This window comes from Danio rerio, chromosome 4, assembly GCF_052040795.2.
Source record: "Danio rerio strain M-AB ecotype USA chromosome 4, GRCz13ab, whole genome shotgun sequence".
Lineage (NCBI taxonomy): Eukaryota > Metazoa > Chordata > Actinopteri > Cypriniformes > Danionidae > Danio > Danio rerio.
This window is the reverse complement of record NC_141024.2, coordinates 67,710,074-67,725,000: the sequence shown is the minus strand read 5'-3', so window position 1 is coordinate 67,725,000 and position 14,927 is coordinate 67,710,074. Positions and strand designations below refer to the sequence as shown.

At 44.6% G+C, this 14,927-nt stretch overlaps 3 protein-coding genes and 1 long non-coding RNA gene across 10 annotated transcripts in view; 3 read left to right on the top strand and 1 right to left on the bottom strand.

Moving 5' to 3' along the window:
* The window catches only part of LOC148682349 (uncharacterized), a 771,506-nt gene that overhangs the window by 216,778 nt on the left and 539,801 nt on the right, over positions 1–14,927 (bottom strand). The window lies entirely within an intron of this gene.
* Positions 1–14,927, top strand: part of LOC137490983 (uncharacterized) — a 471,679-nt gene that overhangs the window by 38,499 nt on the left and 418,253 nt on the right. The window lies entirely within an intron of this gene.
* The window catches only part of LOC147845236 (uncharacterized), a 934,973-nt gene that overhangs the window by 908,100 nt on the left and 11,946 nt on the right, over positions 1–14,927 (top strand). The gene's annotated exons all lie outside the window — the stretch shown is intronic.
* Positions 218–13,902, top strand: LOC147845237 (uncharacterized). Its single transcript, XM_088649893.1, has 7 exons — positions 218–244; positions 525–598; positions 810–820; positions 925–988; positions 1,090–1,181; positions 1,515–1,774; positions 1,857–13,902. Exons 1-7 carry the CDS (start codon positions 218–220, stop codon positions 2,013–2,015), a joined length of 687 nt encoding a protein of 228 aa, XP_088506019.1. The 3' UTR covers positions 2,016–13,902.

Sequence of the window (14,927 nt, the reverse complement as noted above, 5' to 3'; positions counted from 1 at the left end):
AGTCTGACCTAATTAATGGAGATGATCCTCTAAGAAGAAGAATACTCCTCTATTTAGCATGGCAGGTGAAGAGCGGGATGCGCGGGTAAGTGGTTACTTGATTTCTATAGTGGTTTATGTATGCAAAGATTAAGTATCAAACGTTTGTTAAAGCAATGGCTGCTGTTGTTTATAATGTAAACTTTATAACGTAAATTAAGTCCGTTATTAAGCCAACATGGCGAGTGAAGAACGGGATGGTCGTGTAAAATAGCATGGCTTCTGTCATGGTCGATTCTAGGATTGTCATTCAAGGGAGCTCAGCTATAAATTTGATCGAGGACTAATTTGGGGGTGGAATCGATCGCGAACTAAAGTGAAGACCGGGAGAGCGTAATGCCGTTTTGGGTGTGGGTGGGTATGGGGGGTGGAGAGAGGAAATGATCGCCGACTGTAAGGAACGGGCGGGGTGGGGGTCGGCAGTGTTGATCGCAGACTATGAAGATAACAAATGATAAAAGGTATAATTGGTATTTGTCTTACAGGCACTGTCATCAGAAGTAGAAATAGCAGCAAAAGCTCTGATCGATGTATTAGCCAGGGGCCTTACTCCATCTTCGTAAAGAAATGCACTAGCTAGTGGTAGTAGACCAATGAGAGAAAGCATCTCAAGTGGGACCATTCCTTTGCCTGCAGAGCCTGAAAACATGGTAAGGCAAGCCTTAAAAGGTAATTTTTCATGTTTACTGTAAAACACAACTTTTTGTGTCATGCAAAAAATGTTTCTTATTATTAATATGTTTATTCATTTTGCCCTTTTGTCACTATAGGCAATTCCCAAGTATGTTTGGGACAGAGATTTTTCTGTGGCCAAACCTGGAAACATTAAAAAAACTGATTTTCAAATCCATGTCCTCTCTGAACCATAACCCTTCACACCAAAAGGAGATGAAGACCTTGAGCTTGTCCATGCTGGACTTGGAAAAAGGCTTTTAACTGTTCCAGAAAATTTTAACACAGTGAGGTAATTGCAAATGTTACCATAATACTAGGAATTGATAGGAGTTTTATATCTGTTGGAAAAAAAAACAAAAAACTAAATGATGAATTTTGTTTCATTCTTAAGATTGTCAGTCTGCTTGAAGGAGAGTTTCCCAAATTAAAAACACTTCAGGGTGGCTGGATGTTTTACAAGTCTACAGGTATTTATGTTTTGCATGTTACATATAAACAAAAAATGATTTGTGTGCATTTGCAATAACTTTGCACTTTTGTAAATTAATGAAACTGGTATGTGCTTTGTTGGCATTAATAATTTAGTAATAAGCTTCATTAGTTTAAACTTTTTAGTCAAGCACATGTTTCTCTGCCATGTTCTAAGATTATGGCATGCCCTACTTCAGTTTTCCAGTGGTAAACAGAGCTTTATTGAACATTTCTGTCCAAAATTTTAGGTGACACATTTATAACAATATTGCTAGCCCAAGAAGGCAACAGTAGTCCTGAATGTGATTCTCAATTGATTTTGCCATTAGGTGGTGGTGGGCGGCGTAAGCTGTCTATAATTCCCACAGATGCTGATGGATACTCAACTCGACTCCTAAAATCAGTGTCAAATAATGGAAAGAACATGCTGTTTGTAGTTCCATTACAGGAACAGCTTTCCACTGAACCATTACCTTATGATTCTGTGGAGTTTGCTAAGATGCCACAGTCCAGCTGTATGAAATGTGGTAAGAAAATACCACTGCCATTGCTGCCCTTACACATTGAAGAGTGTAAAGAAGCTGAGACAGTAAGTCATACAGTATTATGGTTTTATTTTTCTATCAATATTATTTATTTACAATGCCAATGCATTTGATTACTTTTATTAGGAGTCTTCAAATGATGTGACCATTCTAGATGATGATGTAGACGAAAATGTAATCGAAACTGTTGACCAGCCAAGCCCACTTCACCCCATCTTAGAACCATCATTACAGGTCTTTGATCAAAGCCTATTTCTTGTATTTGGGTATACTCACTATATTTGAATATACCCAATTCGTGGTTCCATAAAGAATGTGTTTGAAGCTATTAAAAATTTGAGACTATTCTTAATATTTTAGAATCTTTTTATGGGGTAGAATATGTATGTTCTTCAACAAATTTGCTACAAACATACATTGTTTAATTTAATTTTACTTTTTACAGATTTGTCCAATTTGCCAGATCTCTTTCCCAACTGATATCTTGCCTTTTCATGCAAGCATGTGTGGTGAAGGGTAAAGTTATGCTAAAAATTGTAGGATGACATGCCTTTAATACTAAATGATTAGTTTGCACAGTTTGTTTTGGTTGTATATATCTCGAGGGAGATGTACAAAGATCAGATGGAATGTAGGGTAAAAAATTAACAAAATAATTTTCTGGTGGGACTGTCTTAAATTTAAATTAATGTGTTGGTTTCATAAAATGGGTCAGTAGTAGACATTATTAGATTTGATGTGTAACATATTGTAACCTGCATTCTGGAGATAAACATTCCATTTAACATTCCAGAAAACAATCTGGGTGAATCGCCAGGACAATAAAATCACTTGGCGACGAAAAGTCTGGCTTAGTAATCCGTGGTGACATGTTAACAAGTCTGGGAGACTTCACAGAACCACTCTCTGCCTACTTCAAAAGAACATGACAGATAAGATAAGAAAGAAAATGAACTCATCAAATCCAGAACCAGCACAAAACCAATGTGTTATGTTTTGTAAACTTTGTATCTCATTTCTGACTTTTCTTACCTGTGTAACATCTCTTATAACCTGTATGCATGTTCCATTTAGGTCTTGTAAAGCATAAATATTGTAAGGATATGAAAAATTATGGTGATGTACTTTCAACCCCCCCATGTTTGGTACCGATGGGTTTCTGCTGACATTTTACAACACATGATGCGTAGATCGAGACCATAACTCGCATTGCTTTATTCTTTAAAGCCCTGTATTAAATGCCTGTCCGCATGCTTTAGGCGGACGCTCAAATTTGCATACGAGCAGCCCAGAGACAAAGGAAGGTTCGCGCGCAAACTTTCCCCTGAAATCATTGGTCAGAATGCTGTACGGGTCGTCACGTGACCCGCAGGTATAACTCATTCTGCCCTCCCAAACATCGGGCAGAAAGAGAACTTCCCAAAAAGGAACATCATTGACGGTGGCCCTCGGGCCACACGTGGCTTTCTAAGCCGCATGGACTTTTTCCCGCCACGCTTTCTTTATTTTCCGGCAAAGTAAATTCAGTTTAAAGTTTGCGATCGTGTTCGTCCGAACTGCATTACAAACTCCATGCATCAAAGGACATCAAGAGTAGTTTCATCACGACGGAAGAGAGACGCATAAGAGAGACCGCCAGACATGAAAGACCAGGTGATTTTAGTTATGCGATTAAGCTGTGCCCCTTTTATCAAAAAGGTGTTTTTTATAACCTTGGTGGTCCGTAATGGTGCGTGTGGAACTGAACGTTTTGTCACTCTTTAATCTGAAATCTATATTTTCTAGCTTTACTATTTCTCTTTGTTGTTACACGTTCTATAGACCCGATATCTCCACGTGGTTTACCTTTGTTTTGTGTTTAATGTATGTTTGTGCGTTTGTTTGTTCGTTACGTCTGACTAGTCAATAAATTCCATTATAATCAAATGAATTGTATTGTTTGCCTCACGAGAAAATGTCACTGAAATACAGATTCCCCTGCCTAGCTATTATAAGTTGTTTAAAACTTTTGAATGATTAATCTACTTCACAAGAAGTAGCAATTAAATTCCCTTTTTCTAAATGAATAGATTACCGTGTCCGCTCGGAAGAGCGGTGGCTCTGCTTGTGTTTGTTTGGTCAAATTAACAATAAATTGATCCGGAATATTAATGATTAATAATAATTCGTTATTGTTTATAATTAATATTCATAATCTGGGAATCCGCTCGGTCGCGCGAGCATGATCATTTACAATCATATGTTTGTTTGACCAAACTGACTGAAGCTTAAGCCGGAATATTAATAATTAAGAATAAACCGTTATTGTTGATTTATTAATATTCATAAAATGAGCTAATTTCATGCTACATATATTGGTGGAGAATGCGGGCAGTTTTCCAAACATTTTCTGTGAAACAAACTTTGCAATTCATGGTGATTTATTAAGCGCGCTATAGAAGAAAAAAAAAGGACCGCGAGAAGCATTTCCTTTTCTTCAAAACTAGGAGGACGAAAATCCTCCTTTAGCCCTTCTGTTCACTAAACACAGCAGAGAGCTGCCCGTGTAGAGTGTAACAGTTTAAGCTGCAGTTCATATATATTTTAAATCGATTTTGCTGAGACGCACGTTCTGCAAATCATTTAAATATATTAGTGTGCCTGTCGGAGGAAAAGACACCTCTCTCGGCGCTTGTAAGACAGTTTGGAAACCCCAAACCTGTCCGTTTAAAAGGCCTTCGTTATAGCTAGAAAACCTCTAGACTATTTCTCCCGTGGTTTCAAACTGTTAGATTAGCTGCCTAACGTTTAACCTCTTTGCTTCGCCGCCGTGCGAAATTAATTTCAGAACTGCTGGACGGTTCTAAATTAATGTATTTCGGGAGCTGCAAGCTTGCCTGTTAACCGCTTTCTGACGAAAGGAATTCTCAGAACCATAAGCGTGTTTTTAAATGGTGCCAAAATCTGATATGGATGTGAATTCCCATATTTCAGTTATGTTCGTCCGGACCAAATCTGTGTACAAACCTGCACCGCCTCGAGAGACTTCTCGTATTTTATGTTTGTTTGTCTAATTGTAATGGTCGAATATTATTATCAATGTTACGGCAACATGATATATAATGACCGCTTGTGCGAATCTTAGTGGTTCGCGCTTTGCCTTCGTGAAGTCAGCCGCATACCAAGTTATGAATGAGAACTCCTCCCATTCATAAATCGGCTCTTCGAGCGCTCATTGACTCCTCGTCCACGTAACTCGTGCGCGCGCACGCATGCGTGAATGACGTAGTCACCACCCCAAAGCATAAGATCCGCCTTCAGGAGGCAGAGTTGGTGACGCGGTTTACTTCACAGGGCAAAACCACTCGCTAGCTTCTAACGACTAGCCTTAAAGTAAACTAACCCTTCGCGTCTTAATATTACCAAACTGTTAGAACAAGGCTAACCGGATGCGAAGCGTAACTCGTAACAACTTGCTAGCGGCTAACGCCAGCTAACGTTAATGCTTAAGCAAACCAACCCTTCACATTTTGTAACTAACAAACTTTAGCACAAGGCTAACCGAATGTGAAGTGCAACTCGGAAACATCTCCCCCTGTCTCCTTCTGCTCTCCTCACATCAGTTCCGCCCACCATTGTGTCTCAAGTGGTCTGAAATGGTCAAACAGTTTGGAGTTAATTTGTTTTAATTTCGATTAAGCATTTTATTTTCCCTGTTATCATTTTATCCAAACAATAGTTTAGTTACCTGAGTATAAATTATTGGTCTGTTTTTATTTCTTTTGGTATTATGAATTATTTTGTTACTTTCAATTTTTTTATTAATTTTCTGCCTTCTGTCTTTTTCATTTTAATACCGTGGTCCAGTTTATTTTGTTATTACTTGATTTTTAATCAAGTTCCCAATAATCTATTCTACACTTAGGTCATGTTTAATTTTAATTTTGTTGGTTTTGCTATTTGGGGAATAGCCTTTAATCTCTCTATTATTATCATTAATAGGCATAATTTTTCTTCCCTTTTGATATCATTCCATCTTTTCCTCATGCCTTATTTATTCCCTCACCTCTTAGGTTATAGGGAAAGTATAACTATATTAGGGCAAGTATTAGTCTGAAGCTAAATTCAGAGCTATCAATCTATAGATCCCACATCCGATCAAAACATGTTGGGCTAACCCATTAATGTTTGTAGATGCCCCTGAATTCTAAGGCACTCTTTCTACTTTTTCTAAGCCGTCCTGTACTGCTTTTACCTATAGGGGATTATTATGATTATTCTTTTAGATTCTTTGATGCCGATTTAATTTTCCTTTAGCCTCCCTCCATCACAGGGTGATAACCTTCTCTATCCATCAGATACTACAGCATACTAAGATTCCTACTCCAACTGGCTCGCCCAGAATAGTAGATCCATAGTACTGCCCGTATCCGGACCCGAGTCCTCTGTGCTTGTGTGGTTAAGCGTACAGGTTATTCAGGTTGCAGATCAAAAGATTGGGTTCATCTGTCTGACATAACTGACCCCTGCTGAAGGATGCGTTAGATACCTTGGCGTTTTGTCTCTCCGGCTTGTGTGGATCACAGTGGCATCAGCAATCGTACTCCAAGAAGCACCATCCGTGTCAACTGGCATACGATCAATCTTGGTTAATTACCCTGTCATGATTCCACACACGTGCCCGCCTGAGTGAGATTGGCCACCTCATTCTACAGGCCTAGAGCGGCACCGGAATCATCAGGCAAAACCCAATTTTGAATCATGCCAGGCGGTCAGTGACTTTCTTGAGTGCTACGTATTGTGCTAAAAGCCTACGCTGTGTGAGTTCACAACCGAGTTACATTATAGGCAAGTGATCTGATAGCGACTGCAGTAGGAGTTGGGGAAAGTCTAGCCAGATAGCACGCTCTTGCGATCTTCATCTGAATGCCTTTCACTCACCACCAAGCGTAAATAGCATGTAAAACCTAGTCTAAACTTAGCCCACTACAGGACTATAAAACGAACGTTTTAGACATGCCCATAGGTTTTGCTATTCTCTCTCTCTCTCTCTCTCTCTCTCCCTCGTTTCTCATCCTTGTCTGTCTTTCAGTTTTATTTTTATTCATATTCACTGATATCCATATTAGTATTTTCTTTCATTTTTCTTTCCCTGTACACTCGTTCGTCCGAGCGAGGTGCCTTTTTTTTGTCTAACTTATCGTTAGTATTATGCATTTTTGTTTATTCGGGTTACTGTTATTTTTATTTACTTAATTATTTTTATTTACTTTGACCTGCTCAGAGACCACGCCATTGAGAACCACCAGGGTCATTTAAATAATTGATTGATAATTTGCACAGCCTGGCGCATGACTAAAAGCCTTGAGGCCAGTACGTAGATACCAACTGTTATCTAGCCACCCAAATTCGACATCCGAATTGTCCGGCCCCCAGAGGATCCTTAGAAGGACCAACGTCTAGCCGGCACATACCCCCTAGCTGACAACCCTGTCAGACTGATAATATAGCACAATGCTAACATCCACTCGATCTGGCCATGTGGGTCTCTCTCTCTCTCCCTTGTGATCTCTGTCTCACCCAACAGACCAGCATGTCAAGTGCGCCCAGCCCGCTGCTCACTGGGACCAACTGGAGGCCTGGTTAAGTGCTTAACCCACAACCTCCTGCCCAACGACGCCATGGAACTGCAGCGGCCAAGCAGAGAACAGCTGGACGTCTGCATTAATCCGCTGAGGGCGAACGACCTAGCCCGGAGCCATGACAGCCAAGCCCAGACTCAACTCTCCAGGGCCCTGACACACCTCACCCTTGCACCGGCCAGACCCATAGGAAAGGGTCTCAACCAGCTGGAGCATCGAGCCCAGGACGCCTGCAAGACGACGAGGGAAAAGGACGCCGAACTTCTGGAGCAAATGGACGGACTACACGCGCCCCGATGGAGCTACAAGCGGACAACGCACACAAGGAGCGACGAGAGGAGAAAGCCAAAGATGAACTGAGTGTAAAGCTACAAGCTGAAACACTATTGTAAAGAGCAGAACTAAAGACAGTGAAGCTCGGGTCAAAGCCTCTAAAGTCAACGGCTGAGGGCCCGAGCAAAATTCCAACACGGAACCCAACAAAGAGACTTTTAAGCATGAACCTACCAGAGTTCACCCAGAACTGTCACATTCCTACAACCCATGTGACTACCTGAAAGGGGAAGTGCCACAGTCAGCCCAAAAGCCAAGACTGGATAGACCAGCAGAGGGGGGTGAATCCAACTCATACTGCCCCGCCAGCCAGCATTCCAGCAACGCCCGTCAGCAACACAGGGCCAGGACTCCCTCCAAAGGGGTCCCCCATGACAGACACCATCTGTCAGCCAAAGACTTGAACCAGCTGGCCAGGGAAATGCCAACTTTCACCCCAAACCCTGCTGGAGGCAACGACACGCACCCCTAATTCTAAGACATTGACTTTTACACTTTTACACAGAGGCCAAGTGCCACTCTCTGTGACAAACTGTATCTGCTAAGAATTACTTCGAGCCGTGAGGCAAGAAGTTTCCTGAATCAACAGCGCCGTGCCATCAAAGCAGATTACGAGCCGATGCAAGAGCTCTTACTAGAGTGTTTTACCTGACCCCGTGTCAGAGTAAGGACTGATTGTCGCCATGGGTCTCAGAACAGCCAAGAGACCTCAGAAGCACACTGCAGTCGACTACACCAACCCTACTTCAAGACAGGAAATGAGCCACGGACGGAGGAGGAGTTCACCTTCCAGATCCTCTCTCTCCCAAAAACCTGCTTTCTGTGGTGAGTCTGCACTCGGGCAATGCCCTGCCCCCACGCCCTGACCACCCAACAGCGGCAGAGTTTAGCTCATAAAATCTGTTCAAAACAAAGACTGCTTTGAAAGACTGTCAAACACCTACAAGCTACCCTGTCTCAGAGTCTCATCCGGAGCTGACTTTAAAAGGCACGCTACTGTTTCCCAGCCGCAAGACTTCCAACAGTGAGTTAAAGCCTTTCTCCGCCAGCAGAGGACAGCACCGCCAGGAAGGCGCATGTCCCAACACCAGACAGGATGCTCAGAGACACACTAGGACAAGCCACTCACCACAAGCAGCCCAAAAGGAGCCTAACAGCAACCAAGGAATGACCAACCTGCAGTAGCTAGGAGCTCAAGCAACCAGCATCCAGCTAGTTACACGCCAGAGAAAGCCAAAGGTGAAAACCTGACACCAAACAACGGCACAGTGGCGTCATGAGCAGCAGAACTGCTAAAAGCTTGAAGGGGCCCTACAGGAAGTCAAGCCAGACTCCTTATGACTAGAGGGGGGTCCAAAACAATTTACCCCCCTGAACACCTGCTTTCTGCTCCATCCCCGCAGAGTACTGCGAGTCCAACACAAGCTAAAGACTGTGCATCTAACTGCAGCATCACGCTTCCCCCAAGAAGCAGCCAGTGCCACCATGCTTACAACCTCAGGTACCAGGAAACACTGGTCTGGTTGTCTGTTTACCTCCCGAGCCACAGCCCACCAACCAGCCACACCTGCGTACAAACAACTGCTCAGGCCCCTGCACTTCAACTCTTGGGGAACCTGAACAAAATGGCGTGGCAACAACGCGCTACTTGGCTGTAACCGTGGAGATGAAAGAAAGATGAAAAACGCGCGTCAGCACGGGAGCAGACCTCACAATAATGTCATCTTTCCTGTTTGAGTAACTCAAAGCAAGAGCTCAGAGACTAAAACGAACACTTAATTGCCAACCAGGCAGGCTGATTGTGCAAATCATACAGCCCAACTGAGGTTCAACTCACATACATCGCTCCCATTCAAGTAACTACTGTCCCATGACTGCAGTGCACCCCGTGTACCCGTCGCCAATGGGCACATACCTGCTGCTGAATGGTAAAAATCCGCTGGATATGTTTGAACCTCTTTCGAACTTTGAACCCCTTTAAAATCTGGGCCCAAGTGCGAGAACTTGCTCACAGCCGTCAGGTCAACCCCAACAGACTGTCAGGTCACCGAGGTCGCGGGAAACTGCTGGAACCCGCGAGAACCCAAACTCAACAACATAGAGGGGGTCAAGGTCGCTACTCTGCAGCCTTCAAACCAGCTAGCAACCCCAACGCTTGCTGCCCCAGGCCTCAAAGGGCTTAATGTTGAATAACCGGACTGTGAATGACATTGTACTTGCACTGAGCAGACAACCCAGCAGCCATCAGCCTCGCACGGTGCGACACTCCGCCTGAACACACCCCCAGACCTGTGTTCAACTCACAAGCATACACATTACTGTCCAAATGCTGAACTCTCACACATGACAACTGCCCACAGCATTTGCACATTGAACTTGAATCGGAACGGCGGATGGTTGACCCATCCTGTCCTAACTCTCACGGCCCCGCCGCACGATGGTCACATCAGAGCTAATAGCCTGATACATCTTCAGGCATATATATAGACACCTTTAACGACCGGTGATAGGCACCCACACTTCTCACAGCCAACCACGATGGCTGTCACCCTCAAGAAGCCCCACTCAGGCCAGACCATGCCAGAGGCCTGCTCTGTCATCATCAAACAAGACTCTGTGGTGCCAGCCTATACAAACAGGGGCTCTATATTGCTCTCCATATAAAAGGCCGAACTCTAAACCACACATTGGGTTTTTCTTCCAACCAACAACAGAAGGGGCATAAAACTGGGCCTCAACCTGGAAGCCATACCCTAAATTGAACTGTCCTCATGAACAGTATATGTCTTGTGTAATAGCTGCATGGCAACTGACATAAAAATCCCCAAAGACTACCTACTGGGACGATTGGTCAGCTACGAGTTCCATGACTTTGAACTCTTGGGCCAATTAGTGGCCTCACCCTACATGCAACGACACCAGAGGAAAGCTTAGAAAACACAGACTATACTGTTCCATTCCAGCTCGCCACACTCACGTCTGCCTTATCAGTAAACAAAGAACCGGTAGGCAGAAGTGAGCTCACAGAGGACTAACTCCTTGCCGTGTGCCCAGCCACTCCTCACCCCATCACTAACATGGATGAAGACAGGGCACTTTCCTCAACAGAACAGACATGCTGAGGCCACGCAGGATGAGGCCAACCGACAAACGTCAGCACATCCTGTATAACTACCACGGTGCCCTCACTAAAGAGTCTTTAGACTGCAAGTCCCACTGACCTTCACATGGAAATATCCAACTCCATGCTGGAAAAAGGACATCGGGCTACGCAACAAAACCTGCTCGGCACCCATCTGGCCCGTCCTCAAGCCCAGGGTCGAAGGGTGCCTGACCATAGAAAGCTAAATCAGCAAATGCCATTGTCACGAGGGCCAACGACACCACTGGAACAGGAAGTGCCCAGAATTCAAGGACCAACCATCTCCTCAACGCTTGATGTGGTCCCCGCCTTCTGGACGATACCTGTACATCCAAATGACCAGCATAAGCTAGCTTTCACCTTGAACAACAGACACTAAACGATCATGAGTTGCCCCGTCGGCTAGGCCAACTCACCAGCCGAAAGCAACACCCTCCTGAACAAAGCATATGCCGATGCTTATGTTAGAGGCAACCTCGTCTACGTTGATGACATCCTTAATGAATGTACCACCGTGTCTGGCCACTCAAAGGAGATAGTCCATGGCCTACAACAGTTGACTGGCTAGCGCAAAGACTACCGCCTAGCAAGGTCTCCGAACTGAGCGGCTCCCTAAGTGGGTGCAACTACTCCAGACACGTCATTAAGAACTGTTCAAAGACTTCTCGTCCCGTGACCACCCTGTCAAAAAGGGCTGTCCTTCTGTTTGACGGAAGGTCAACAGCTGGCCACGATTGAAGTGAGACAACGTCTGGGCATATGCAAGTAAGACACTCCTTGCGCCAGAAGGCAAATACTAAGACTGTGTAACAACATCGCTCTGCACGGTGGGTGCCATTTCAACAGCTATTCTTCAACTTCTTTGGAGCATAGAAGCCATCATAGACACCTGCCACCAACCTGTCATGTTACTGAACAGTCAGCACATCCGGGATGGCATAAAGACTAACGCCAGTACGGCCATGCGGCCGATGGCCCCCTAGGGCCACTGTATTGACACTTGTTACACCTTAAGCCACAATTCCACGCTGGGTAACAGCATAGCTGTTTACCAAGACTGTACAACTGACAGACAATTGGCAACGCTGTAGAGGAGGAACCCCAGCCACCTCTGCCAACCTGTCATTCAAGTACTCCCAAGTACTGGGATGAGAATGCGTGCCAAGGTATGCCCACAACCTGTGTCGACGGATGCTCCCACAACCACCGCAGTATGCAGAAATGGCAGCCACCATTGCAACCCTTCAAAGCACAGCAGCCCATGACATCAGAGTGCACTTAGCTGCAGACTCCAACTTGCTAGACTCTGTTTCACGTTCCACCACCCAGGGTGGAAACAAAAGGCTTCAGAACTGCCCACCACAAGCCCGTGAAACATCAACACTTTTTCTTTTTCCCAAGTGGGCGACCACAACACTGACAACCACATCATGGTCGTCTACAGAAAAAAGATAAGAACAGTTCAAACTTTCAGGCACTGACAAAGACCTGAATGACTGGACCGATGCCCTTACCAAGAAGGTGCATCACACGGTGGACTATGGTCACCACCCAACCAAAACCCCGAGATCTGGCAGCTGTAACCGGCAGCCAACAACCCTGCCTAGCCTAGCTGCCACATCCAATCTCACCAGCCCGACAAATGTCGCAAACGACATTGCGACCACGTAGGCATCTGACTCCTCACGTCAGACCAGTTTTATTTTTTTCTTTTACTTTGTCTCTTGTTTTGTTAGTTTTCCACCACTCACCCCACCTACCACCCGACCCTTCTGTCTGACCTCAGCTTCACAGATGTCACTCAACACCTCCTACATCTTAAAAAAACAGGTGCGTGTGAATCCTTTTTGGGTTGTCCCTGAAGACCCCACGACACCACAGTTTGTGCTGCCTCAGAGCCAGAGGGGGGGTAATGCTAATGTACTGACCCTGCACACAGCAAAACATGCCCAGGGCGCTGATTTACCGAGCACCACAGCAACAGAGAAACCATCCTCTCATGATCAGACACCCAGATGGATCGGGCGGGACACTTCCATGGGCTCACAAGGAGCAACAATTTTTTTTTTTTGTGTTTCCCTCTCCTTCGCTTTCTCTTCCCCTTGAACTCATGTGCCAGTACACCAAATGGGTAGAGTGTCTCTCAGCACCGACGACACAGCGCAGACCATGGCATATCTTCTGATGATGTAAACAACTTGGACAGAGGCAACCACCCTGCACTACCAACATCACACAGGAAGGGCAAAGATTCCTGGTTGTATACGCTCAGCTGCATAGCAGCCAACCCTCAAACCTACGTATCACAACCAGAGTAACAAACACTGGTCCACAAGCCAGGAAAGGGGGGTAGAGACCCTGCAACCGGTGTCACAGTGGAATGCCCAGCCAAGCACAGTCATCACAGACACCACCTACTCTCTCCCCTGTTCCCTCTCTCTCTCTCTCACTATTCCTTTCCTACACAGGATACAGCCACGATCCTGTACCTCAGTCTCACCAGAAGACCACTGCAACCTCACAACTATACTCCTCTATCACTCATCTCTGGAAAACTGCGGAACAACTACCACTCCGTGCCTCCCAACAACAGGGAAGCACACATTAACAAGGGCCTCGCCATTCAATAAGATGCAAGCACCAGTGAACAAGTGCACCGGCATACTCCCACGAGCCTTTCAGCGGAAAGCTGGGAAAGGAAAGGAACGCCAAGGAGCTGCACCCACGTTGATCGAAATGAAACTCCGTCCAGCTGACTCAGGAACAGACATCGAGGGGCCCTCACTTCCTGCCCAACCAACAAGTTAAGTTAGATCCCAACCAACCGGGTTTTCTCCGAACCACGTTGTTTGGGAAGAGGGGGACTGTAACATATTGTAACCTGCATTCTGGAGATAAACATTCCATTTAACATTCCAGAAAACAATCTGGGTGAATCGCCAGGACAATAAAATCACTTGGCGACGAAAAGTCTGGCTTAGTAATCCGTGGTGACATGTTAACAAGTCTGGGAGACTTCACAGAACCACTCTCTGCCTACTTCAAAAGAACATGACAGATAAGATAAGAAAGAAAATTAACTCATCAAATCCAGAACCAGCACAAAACCAATGTGTTATGTTTTGTAAACTTTGTATCTCATTTCTGACTTTTCTTACCTGTGTAACATCTCTTATAACCTGTATGCATGTTCCATTTAGGTCTTGTAAAGCATAAATATTGTAAGGATATGAAAAATTATGGTGATGTACTTTCAACCCCACCATGTTTGGTACCGATGGGTTTCTGCTGACATTTTACAACACATGATGCGTAGATCGAGACCATAACTCGCATTGCTTTATTCTTTAAAGCCCTGTATTAAATGCCTGTCCGCATGCTTTAGGCGGACGCTCAAATTTGCATACGAGCAGCCCAGAGACAAAGGAAGGTTCGCGCGCAAACTTTTCCCTGAAATCATTGGTCAGAATGCTGTACGGGTCGTCACGTGACCCGCAGGTATAACTCATTCTGCCCTCCCAAACATCGGGCAGAAAGAGAACTTCCCAAAAAGGAACATCATTGACGGTGGCCCTCGGGCCACACGTGGCTTTCTAAGCCGCATGGACTTTTTCCCGCCACGCTTTCTTTATTTTCCGGCAAAGTAAATTCAGTTTAAAGTTTGCGATCGTGTTCGTCCGAACTGCATTACAAACTCCATGCATCAAAGGACATCAAGAGTAGTTTCATCACGACGGAAGAGAGACGCATAAGAGAGACCGCCAGACATGAAAGACCAGGTGATTTTAGTTATGCGATTAAGCTGTGCCCCTTTTATCAAAAAGGTGTTTTTTATAACCTTGGTGGTCCGTAATGGTGCGTGTGGAACTGAACGTTTTGTCACTCTTTAATCTGAAATCTATATTTTCTAGCTTTACTATTTCTCTTTGTTGTTACACGTTCTATAGACCCGATATCTCCAAGTGGTTTACCTTTGTTTTGTGTTTAATGTATGTTTGTGCGTTTGTTTGTTCGTTACGTCTGACTAGTCAATAAATTCCATTATAATCAAATGAATTGTATTGTTTGCCTCACGAGAAAATGTCACTGAAATACAGATTC

What these genes read in the sequence shown, in the direction of transcription:
- LOC147845237 (XM_088649893.1), top strand. Translation starts at nt 218, where the DNA reads ATGGCGAGTGAAGAACGGGATGGTCGT. An exon ending in GTGAAGAACGGGATGGTCGT is followed by an intron (nt 245 to 524) that starts GTAAAATAGCAT and finishes TTTGTCTTACAG; the next exon opens with GCACTGTCATCAGAAGTAGA. An exon ending in GATGTTTTACAAGTCTACAG is followed by an intron (nt 1,182 to 1,514) that starts GTATTTATGTTT and finishes TTTTGCCATTAG; the next exon opens with GTGGTGGTGGGCGGCGTAAG.